This window comes from Homarus americanus, unplaced genomic scaffold (genome assembly GCF_018991925.1).
Source record: "Homarus americanus isolate GMGI-L3 unplaced genomic scaffold, GMGI_Hamer_2.0 scaffold57965, whole genome shotgun sequence".
Taxonomy (NCBI): domain Eukaryota; kingdom Metazoa; phylum Arthropoda; class Malacostraca; order Decapoda; family Nephropidae; genus Homarus; species Homarus americanus.
In genome coordinates, this window is record NW_024725031.1 from 3232481 (window position 1) to 3244412 (window position 11932).

Below are 11932 nucleotides of genomic sequence, written 5' to 3' on the forward strand. Positions count from 1 at the left end.
CTCTATTTCATTTAATCCCATATGTTATGTTGTTCACTTTACGCGTTTCTCGCTTTACGCAGCCTCGTGGGTTCAATTGACTGCGTAAAGTGAGGGTTGACTGTACATAATGTTTACAGTATTTTATTAGTAGTAATGATATGTACACTGCAACAATGCTACTTACTGGTACATTTTGAAATCCTGATATATCACTCAACCCTACAGTAGCAAGCCACATACTTGAATCAATACTGTATGGCATAGTTCACCTCTTTGAAGATAAGAAGTTCTCCCCGGTCCACATCCTTCATTCGTGTGGTGCGCAGGTCTGCCTTCTGCCAGAATGGGTTTTTGGAATCCAGTACAATACGAGAAAGCTGAAAAGGATTTTTTTTTTTCTCCCCACTCCCACAAGCTTTCTTCTGCTTGGGAATGGTTATTGGGATCAAGGGCAACAAAAACTCATGCTTTGATGTAATTTTTTGGCACACTGCTGTAATAAATATTTCCTGCTGTGATGTTCACTATCTATAACATCAACATCATCATCATCAATGTTTTATGGGCATTTTCCACTCATGTGTGGATTTGCTGCAATTACTTGTTGACAGTTTTCCATGCTGCATGGTCTCTTGCAGTCTCTCTTAAAAGTTCTAAACTCTAATGTCCCTTCTTACAACCTCTCCTCAAATCATTCTGGCTCTCCTCCCCTCCACATTCAGACTCTTACATCTCTTGATCCAAATGGACTCATCCATTCTCTCCATATACCTTGTGAAATAGTATTTGCTATCAGCGCTTAGTCATGAACATACAACTCCCAGGGCAGACCAGTCCTAAGTCCTGTGGTATTGCCTCCAGCACCATATTACAAAGAAGGGGGTTCAAGACAGACACCTGATGAATCCTTCCTTTAAACTCAAATTTATCACCAATTAACATACTCTCACAGCAGTTTTCCTACCTTCATATAATGCCATAACCTCTCAAATAAGTCATTCCTTGAGCTCTACTACTCCATGTGGCATCCTGCCATATGCCTTTTTAAGTTTACAAATATGAAATACAATTTTCTCTCCTTCCCTAGATATTTCTGCTCTACTTGCCTGGCCATAAATATTGCCTCTGGTATGAACCCAAACAAATGTTCACTCTTTCCTTTACCTCTATTGTTTCATAAAACTCAGAATCCTCCATTAGCTGTATAACCATCCCCATAAACCACACAACACTCCATTCTTCCATCGTGTATGTCCATCCCTCCCTGGTCCGGTATCTCCCTCAGCCTATTCTTCCACCATCATCATCTTTCTCTGTCATATCATCCACCTCTGAATTCTACTATTTATTATAGTTGATAATAAAATATAAAAAGGAATTCATAATATTACCTGAAAAGAAGCCTGAAAGGCATGACTACGAAAAGTGATAAGCATTGCATTGACGGTGACAGTCATGCCATCAATGACCTTATCAGAGTAGCCATAGCTTCCGCCCGTGCTATATGATGGGAGGACAGATTGGCCACCTTGAGATCGCAGTTCTGTACATGTTTCCATTTCAACTTGTACTTCATCCAGGCTCTGTAAAATATCCACATTAATGCAAGATAAAGTGGGAGAGAATATAACATACCTGTGTACAGTAATGAGAAAACTGTCATTGTCTTAACTGGCCCATGAGAATGTTTACAACATAATGAATTTTGACCTCCTTAGGGGGTGGAGTAACCAATGACCAATCATATGTAGAGTAATATACAATTAGCCAATGACAGCCCAGAGATTAGCCAATGAAATATAGTATGAGTTGAAAGGGGCATAGTCAGTAAGTTTAGGGAACACCCAATGTACAGTAAGTCCACAATTAGCCTATACGTAGTCTTGTGAAATCTCTGGTAACATAAATATATTGAAGAGAACTTGTAAGAGATTAAAAAATTTCACACACACACACAACGTCCCCTAATGACCTCAGGCCAGTTGCCATTACCCCCATACCCAGTCTACTCTGTGAGGACTTTGTTTTTGAGTGGGCATTTGCCAGAATCTATCAGTCAATTGATCCACAGCAATTTGGCAATATGAGGACCTCCTCTACATCACACTGCTTAGTGAGCTTTCTGGATTTTCTGCACAAAAACCTGCAGAAACATAAGACATCACTGGCCGTTGCCCTTGTTGACTTCAGGAAGGCCTTTGACCGTGTTGATCACTGCACTGTTATCAACAAGGCCATTGCACTAGGGTTGCCCACCAACCTGGTCTCATGGCTCACTGATTTCTGAATGGACGTCGTCAGGCAACGAGGTATCAGGGCTCGGTCTCCACATTCCAACACCTCACCTGCGGTGTTCCCCAGGGGACCAAGATGGGACCACTGTGCTTCCTCATCCTGATCAACGACACTCTATCGGACACTCCTCACAGGTGGAAGTACGTGGATGACTGCACTGTGGGGGTTTCAGTGGACAACACCGCACCAGACTAGTCATTGCTACAAGGCACCCTGGACAGGATACAGGAATGGACTACAGAGAACAAGGTCACCATCAACCACACCAAAACCGTAGTCATGCACATCAATACCGCCACCACTCCAGTGCAAGCTCCAGCAGTCACAGTGGGTGCCCATCCTCTCCAGCTGGTGCAGTCTGCCAAACTCCTGGGTGTAACTATAGACAACAAACTGGACTGAAAGGCCCATATAAATAACACAGTCAAGTCAGCCTCGTACCTTCTCTACATGCTACGACGACTTAGGTCACTTTGGACACCCACGCCAGAGCTGAGGACTATCTACAACGCCTTTATTCTCCCCAAACTAACGTATGCGTCACCAGCCTGGTCGTCTTCTCTCAACTCCACCCAACAACGTCAGCTAGAGAAGGTACAGAAAAGGGACTGCAGAATCATGCTCAGCGCAGAATACTCCGGTTACATCAACGCTCTCTCCACCCTGGAAATGCCATCCCTCAGTGACCTCCACCACCAAGCACTGGAAAGGTTTGGCAGCCAACTAATGCACCACCCTCGTCATCGCCACCTCCTGCCACCGGCAGCCCCCCACCCACCTCGCGCAGTCCGCCACTACAACAAAATTCAGCCCATAAGAGCCCTCACCGATAGATATAAGAATAGCACCATCCCATCTATTGTTAAAATAATAAACAACTCCTGATTTATGTACTGTATAGTCCTGTAAATGTATTCAATGCATATTATATCATTATGTCTAAATCAAATGTAAGTCTGTATATTTTCAGCCACCGGCTGCAACTCTATTAATAAACCATTTATTATTATTATTATTACACACACACACACACTGGAATTTATAAAAGAGCAGATAGCTTGTGTGTCATGGATGTCCTGGTTATTCCATCTTCGTGGTGTAGAATAATATAATCTTTTTCTTTTCTATTTTTAAATTTTTTTACTCGTATATTGTTGCCCCTTGGGCCCCGCTGTGGGTCGATGACCTGTGCCCGGGTGGGCTATTCCCCGCAAAAAAAAAAAAAAAAAATATTCATGGCCATTTGGAGAACATATTCCCTGTGAATGCTCAGGGAAGGGAGTAGTTAAATAACATGTGGAACTGTGTGTTTTTGAGAGCTATAGGCATTTTAGTTAATGCTGGAAACATAACAATTGCAGATTATATATTCAGCCCCTTGTTGTTGTTGTTGATTTTGTTAAATAAAGAAGTAATCTGGTGAATCGGCTCCTGCTTATGGATTCATCGAAAATGAGTTGACAGGGGTATTCCAGTAGTTATATGTAGCCAGGCATACTGACCACCAAGTGAACATATGTATGAATGCTTTGTTATGTTTCACACACACACACACACACACACATATACAAATATGTAGGAATGGTGCAATAGGATACAGTGAGAGATAAATAATTCATGAGTTCATAATGTGAAAATGGTGGAATTTCTGTTTAGTTTAGAAAAAGAAGCTGATAACACCAGCAAAGGCAAAATACTTTGGCAATTTTTCACATCCTTTTAATCTGAAGTAAACCTGGAGGAAATAAACCAACATTCCTTTTACAGCCATAACCGTTAATATAAAATCTAGCCAGAGAAGTTATTTATTCTAACACAGTGATGAAGTTTATAAAGAGTTAAAAGATACTATCAACACAATGATAAAGTTTTCTCACCACCACAATTGGTACACTTTTGAGCTTTGTCCACTGTATCTTCAGATTTACTCTGTTTACTGATGCCCGTGTTATCCGTAGCCATGTTGGAAGTTCAAGTAGATCTGTGAGCACAGTTTCATTAAGTTCCAAGTTTGTGAGCTCTCCTTCTCCCTTCAGTGTGCTAACATTTACGCTGTCTGATGACACATTTTTCGCAAATCTGAAAAAATAGGAGCAAAATACAGTACAGTACTGGTATATTTCCCAATACAGGGACTACGTGTTAAAGCTAGTCTGTCCTCTCCACCAGAAATACATGCCGGTAGGTGGTCATGTATGTAATATTATTCTTATCAAAAAAAGGGAAGATGTACAATACTGTACAATATTGGCCTCTGTTCAGAGATTTTTTTTTTTTAATTTACCCCATGAGGGGCACTAGTTTATTGGGCACCCCCTTGCATCCTGTGCAAGATGAAGCGCAAAAAGCATTTACAGCGCCCATCACGGAAGCATGCGTAGTTCATGCTTGCCTTCATGACTCGTGCATTAAGGGTGTAAATGCCTGAAGGGTAATGGGTTTTGTCAGAAAGTTACATAAAATGACAGGATAAAGAGTCTGTGGGAGGAAAATTCCCGGTACAATTCATCTGTTTATGGCAAAGCATGGCAGGTCCCTAATAATGTCAAGTGCCAGGCCTGTCTCTAGGAAGAGGGTTATCTGGTCAGGGAGGGACGAGGTGCTGGTAATGGCTGGGGACCTGTAGGATGAGGTCATAGGGCAAGTGAGAATGTAGTGAGAGAGGGTATGAGAGTTGGGTTGACCCCAAAGTTTACAAATAGTGTAGCCAGGCTCAGGGTTGTCAATGTACTCTCATAGGTACCTGTAACGTAGGCGCAGTCTCATGTATACTATCTGTTGGGTCGGGTCAGAGATTGATACTCTTTGTAGTGGCGGATGTCGTCACCGGTTGCAGCATCATAGTGGCGTAGTGTGGTGCTACCCTGTTGTTTTAGGTGTGCCCAATGTTCATCAAATGCTTCTTGTTGTGTGATGTGTATGAGAGATTTGAGATGATTTAGGGAGAGATCAAGGGTGGCTTCAGTGTCCTCTTCTTGTGTCGCTTCTTTGGCAAGCCGATCAACAGTGTCACAGGCAGTTATTCCTATAGTATGTGACGGAATCCAAATAAACTTGACACGGATGTCATCAGTTTGCTCTAGCCCGTCGATGGTGGCTAGGGTGTGTTGGGCAACAGGGAAGGAGGGAGAGGGTAATTTGAGCCTCGCTAGCGCAGAAGTGCTGTCACTGATTGTAAGGAGGTTCCGGCGTTCAGTGCGGGCATAGGTCGCAACCTAATGAATGCCTGCGAGGATGGCTATGCTCTCAGTGTCAGTGGAAGAGGCCCAATTATGGACCCTGATTTTCCTGCGGGACTGGCGCTCAGTGATCCACACTGCTGCCCCAGCACCGCCCAGCGTGGTAATAGATCCATCACAGAAGACAAGGAGAGGAGGGTGGGAAGTCATGAGAAAAGAAGCAACATCATCAATCTGCTCAAGGCAGTTAAGTTTGAGTATATACCGTAGTTGGGTGGATTTACGACCAGAGAAGGTGTGGACGACAATGTCAACACAAGGAGAAGTCCATAGCGGTAGAGGCGGATGAGTGTATGTACTCGGGAGGGAGAGAGGTCAAGGGAGTGAGAGGTGATAACGGAGGATGTCAGCCACACAGTAACAAGTGTCTCCTAGAGGTTGAAGGTCATTGTTTAGTGTCTTCCAGTCTCACCTACATTATTTCATTATGCAGTAGTCAAGCTCTGTGAACTAAATATGACAAAAGTTACATTAATAAAGGTAAAGGTGGAGGAGACTTAGCACCATAAGTACTCTACGAAATTGCACCAAATTTTCAGATGTTGTTGGAATTATATTAAATAATAAAACGACAACATTGTATGTCATTTTTTTAGCCTATCCTTCAATCATAAATCACTTGTTAGTGGAAATAATGGGGTAAAAACACTGTAAACACTGATCATATGCCAATAATTTCACATGTGATTTGTAAGCGATGAAATAAATTATTTACCATAATTATGGCACCGCGGATCTCCCGTGGCAACCATGTTTTGGTTCACATTTTCTGCTATATGGGAGCGTCCGTGGTCTATGTTTACATGTCACGAAAATCATGAAGATCTCATCAGGCGTGTTTATTACGATTAATATTGGATTAAATTCGTTCATTGTTTCTAGATATGTTATTTGTGGTGATAGTAAGAAAATGGAAATGACAATGCACAGGTTAGATAAGGTAGTAGGCCAAATTCTAATAGGTTCTGTACATTCTAGTTTCCATTTTCATGTTCAGCAACATGCGAATAGTATCTCCAGAAATTTTGGTTCAATTCCACAACTTATTTCTGGTGCTAACCATCTCGGTTAATATTTAGTAGTTGTCCACACCTAACTGAATACTGAGTCATATATTGGGAGAAAGAAAAAATAAATAAAATATTGTAATATTCTATAACATTTCCGTCGGATATTTTCAATTAATTTTATTTTTTTTTATAATATTCGACCAATCAACGTGAGTGTTGATGTGATGTCAAAGTCGTGCGTGCCAATCAGCGTGAGTGTTGATGTGATGTCATAGTCGTGCGTGCCAATCAGCGTGAGTGTTGATGTGATGTCATAGTCGTGCGCCCATCAGATTGAGTGCTGATGTGATGTAATACTCGTGCGCCCATCAGCGCAAGTCTCGATTTACGGGCAGTTGGAAGATAACATCTGTGTGAGGAGGATGTACAGTACATTGGTTGGGTGGCACATTATTCAGAGCATTTTGGACAATGAAGCAGCAGCCATTGACATTTTTAAGGCTCACGGTGTTCTTGTTTCTTCTGTAAAGTGTCGGAGATGTAATTCAGAGTGTCAGTACCATGTAGATCACCATGCATGGTACTGTGGTAAGAGACAGACACTGACGATGACACAACTTACTCATTTAAGTCACCTCTCTCTATCCTCCTGTATCTCTTACTTAAGGTAAGGGTAATTATTGATGACTGACCCGCCGGCAATTAAGCATAGTAAATGATTATAAAAATGCAGCAATTTCACTGTGTTCTTCAGAGCAGTGTTCTCCAACCCGGGTCACAGTATTGTGACCCAAACCATCTACTAGTGTGACCCGACAGACTACTGTGACCAGGTGCTGTGACAGACATTGTGACCCACAAAAATAAGTGAACAAGTCAATCTTGCTATATTCTGTGCAGTGGCGGATTTCCCAATAGGCCCCCCACCCCCCCGACCACACACACAATGTGGTAGCGTACATAAGAGTCAAATAAGAGCAGAAATTAGGTTAAACAAAAGAGGGAGGACATTTGGGTGCAGTAATGAAAAAGTGCATCATTATCATCAATGATATCAAGAGCAAAGCTAAGAAATCTCACATGTTCCATGACTTCTGCGATAGGATGAGGGGGGGGGCTGAGAAGACCCTGCTGTTTCACTGCGAAGTGCGATGACTGTCAAGAGAAGTTGTATTGAAGAGACTCTCAACTAAGGAAGGCAGTTCATGGCTTCTTGCAAGAATGTGACTCTCCACATGCATTCTGTTTCATGCAAGAGGAGTGGGTTGCTAAGATTCCTTACTTGTGTGATATATTCACCAAGCTCAATGTGTTGAACCTCTCCCTTCAAGGGCCAGGTCAAGATGTGTTCACTTCCAATGACAAAATTGAGGCATTCAGATTGAAAATTTCAGGGTGGAAGAAAAGAGTTGAGAGAAGGGACTTTTCAGACTTCGATGAGCTTGGGCAAGTGATTGTAGAGTCCAAGGATGAAGTAATTGACGACAAAATGATGATAGTTGTGTCCCAACATCTCACCATTGTCCAGTAGAATTTTAACCACTATTTTCCTCCTGCAAATGACAAAGAAAAGAAGAACAATAGTTGGATAGGAAGCCTGTTCCTTATCTCAAACTTGAACGACAGCAATCTGCCCACTCAAGAAAAAGACACACTGATAGAACTCCACTGTGACTAAGAAATGAAGGACTTTTTCAACAACCGCAACTGCATCGACTTTTGGGTAGCAGTGAGCCAGAAAGAAGCATATGAGATGATTGCTGGTACAGCACTCCAAGTTCTGGTGGCATTCCACAGCACTTACTCCTCCGAGAGAAGGTTCTCAGATCTGCTCACCTATCAGGAACAAAAAAAGGCAGAGGCTCGGAGAGACGATGTTGTCTGCATGCATGAGAATGGCAGCGACAAGAAATATCACCCCACGATTCAATTTGCTTGCTGCAACTATCCGGCAACAAAAATCACACTGAAAGTATCCAATGCCATTATGTAGTTTGTGATGAGGCGTGGCTTCACAAATGAATTGTATGATTAAGTGTTTATTATTTTGTACTTTGTACTGTAAGTGTTTAAATGCAATGATCAATTTTTCTGGATAAATGCAACTTATTGTAATATACAGTGGCCTCGGTTAACGAACTCAATCCGTTCCAGAAGGTCGTTCGTTAACCGAAACGTTCGTTAACCGAAACCATTGTTTCAATGGGTTTTTGGGTAATTGGTTCCAGCTCACCGAAAATTTCCTAAATTCAACAAAAATGGTAGAAAAGTTCACTTACTTTGAGGTGTGTATGTAGAAGGCTCCTGGATGATGATGATGATGATGGGATTTAGAATGGGGGTGGAGGAGAAGGAAGAAGAGAAGGCATTGGGGTGGAAGAGAAGTCACCCCATGGTGCCATTTCACCCATAAAATTTTAGCTCTCTGGTTTAATTCAAGATTATTTTCTTTAAATCAATGCTGCACTGCATTATATATTGTCAATATATAAAATATATTTCAAAATGACCAATAATTTGCTTGGAAACACAGAAAAAAGCATTTAGTTGAAGAGAGTCTCAAGCAAGATGTTACCTCCAGTGAAAACAGAGAGAGACTGACGCCTGTTTGCTGTGTTAAGAGGCTGGATGCCGCGCATTAAACTAGTCACTTTACCTTCAATTTCGTTCAATAATTGTTAAAATGACTAAAAAATTGAATATTAAACTTTTAAAATTATTGAATAGTATAAACTTCTTGATATTTACAAAAATAGTAAGGAATTTAAGCCCTAGAACCGATTAATGTATTGGCGGACTGATACTAAAGCTGGTTGCCCGGTCAGTGCAAGCGAAAACATGTTGAGGTCGGTTCGTAAGAAGTTCGTTAAGCGAATTTTTTTTCGTTAACCGAATTGAAGATCCTTATGGAAGGCAGTTCGTTAATCGAAATTACGTTAACCGAGGTGTTCGTTAAACGAGGGGTCACTGTACTTGTAGTGTACACTCATATAGAAGTATGATTTTACTATTAAATGTATCTTTCTTATGATGAAAACTTTATATGTGACCAAAGGATTTAGAGGTGCTGAGAACTGTAACTCAGTGTTGAAAAGGTTGGGGAACACTGCTTTAGAGGACAGGATACTCGCAGTTTGTCCAATTTTTTATTTTTTTTTACCCAACCCATCCCAACTTTAACCTAACTTAACCTAACCTTAACATAAAACCGTTTTATAGAGGACACTGTCATAGTTTGTTTGATTTTTTTTAGGCAAAATATCCACTACGTTTTTTTCTTTAACTTAACCCAACCCAACTTTACCATAAACCTGCCGCATTACCGTCGAGAAGACGAAGTAGCGAGCGGCTAGGCACCTAATTATCTACCAAACGAAGCATTTGCACAAAAAATGATTATCATACCAATACTCACTGATGAAAATAGAGGGTAAATATAGATGACTGACCCACGGACGAATTATTTGTTTTACTGTTTATTTTCTTACTTTATTTTCATCAGTAAGTTCTGATATGATAATCATTTCTTGCGCAAATGATTCGTTTGGTAGCTAATTAGGTGCCTAGCCGCGCACTACTTTGTCTTCTCGGAGGTAATGCGTCAGTGAAGTCTCATCCCAGGATGTAGACAGCCAATCATATTGACGGACTTCAAAACACTCCGCTGCCCAGGCCGGATCAATGCCGATGTTCAGTGTATGCTTATGAACAGTTCGGTAAAGGCGGCTGTTCTCACGCCCACTAAAAACGTAAAATTACACCATGTCATAGTAATTTCTTTCTGCTTAATATACCGGGGAGTTCAGGAATAGGTAGTTTGGTGGGTTTGTTTGGTTAAGTTGGTGAGGTGTTCTAAAATTGCTTCTGCTGCTTGTTTTTCATATCAACTGAGGTTAAGTTGGGTTTAATTTCCAAATAACTACTTTTTAACACAGTGAAATTGCGGGGGTTTTTTATCGGAAAAATCGGCCGTGGGTCAGTCGTCAATAATTACCAAATGGAGTAAAAAAATACACACCACAACAAATAACTTGCCAGCGGGTCAGTCATCAATATTAACCAAGGTTAAGTCTCTTACACACTAGGGGTTAGGTTAGATTAGATTTTTTGTGGGTTTTTACATTTTTTTACCTTCCACATCGGTTTTTCAATATTCAACAACGGCTCATTTCTAACGGCAATAAATGTCATATTTGTATCGAACACGATGAATTTCACTATAAAAACCCATTTTCAAAAGTTGATTTGGTGTTGGCAACTACGAAATATTTACCTTACCTTAATAAAACACTGGATGATGATGATGATGATGATGATGATGGTGTAGTAATGTGTGAAGGCAAGATAACCACATATATTCCCACCATTTCTGGAGGTTAATGCCATACAACAATTTATATGTGTTAAGGCATTATTATTCCTAATACAGCTCATTACCAGTTTATTTATAGTGTACAAAGAATTAAACGGCAATTCATATTTATCTATTTTACTTGGTCAGAAAGAATACAATACACCAGTGACTCTACATAGGGTTCCAAGTCCACAAATATAATGACGTCTCAACCAATCACCTTCACACTGGTCAATATGCCGAGAACTTCACTACTTACTTTGATAAATGCTTAAGTATCTGATTTTTTATCAGCCCAGCCATCTTGGGGCAAATGTGAAGGAAAGGTGAGGCAATACTGTTAACGATCAATCAGCCTCATATTGGGGAGACCAGAGGTGCAGGAGGACGGTTACTGACCGCTGCGGCGCCCCACTAACAACACCAAGTCATTTAGTTAACTTTAATGTTTGATGCACAGTTTCCTTACTTTAATACACGCTTTAATGCTTCATATTTTAAATTAATATAAAGTTGAACATAATATTCAGCATAATATTCATAAATCTGCCGTATATTGCACGTATCCATTTGTTTCCATGCTAAAAAATAAACCTGCGATAAACTTTAATGTGTGAACATGTAAAGATATGTATCATTAAAATTTATTATACTTCTTTAATAATACCGAAGTTCATTTAGTTTGTTTTGCCAGGGATGCATATTCATCAGGTCATCCTATATTTTATTTACAAGAAATAACTTGAACATTGGTATTTCCACGACAAAACTCAATAATAATATTTATAACAAATGACTAAATTAATTGATTTTTAACTTAATTTGATGCAGAGTGCCAATGTATTAAAAATCTAATACTTCATTACTTTCAAACGTGACTCCACTTCAATAAAGTGTTGAGGGATTACAGGTTCATTAGGAGGTTTGGACTCAACTGTTTTCATCATCCTTTTCCACTAACTTACTTCAACATATTTTTCACGGCATAAGTACCCTGTATTATAAACAATTTTTGCATCGATTTTTATTTTAAACACCAGTTGTCTGGAAGT

General features: G+C 40.4%; 1 protein-coding gene across 7 annotated transcripts in view; it reads right to left on the bottom strand.

Moving 5' to 3' along the window:
• LOC121864645 (UHRF1-binding protein 1-like) overlaps positions 1–11314 on the bottom strand; it is a 126636-nt gene extending 115322 nt beyond the window's left edge. For 2 of the 7 annotated variants that reach the window (XM_042363762.1, XM_042363761.1), the window contains exons 1-4: positions 11140–11309; positions 4155–4356; positions 1374–1565; positions 252–359 (exon numbers count right to left, since the gene is read on the bottom strand). In XM_042363762.1, the coding sequence (XP_042219696.1) occupies positions 252–359; positions 1374–1565; positions 4155–4356; positions 11140–11183 (546 nt within the window). In that variant the 5' untranslated portion in view covers positions 11184–11309. Of the gene's footprint in view, positions 1–251; positions 360–1373; positions 1566–4154; positions 4357–7808; positions 8080–11139 lie in introns of all 7 variants that reach the window. The other 5 variants (XM_042363764.1, XM_042363763.1, XM_042363760.1 and 2 more) reach the window with 5 other exon arrangements.
• Between the last annotated feature and the right edge of the window lie 618 nt (positions 11315–11932).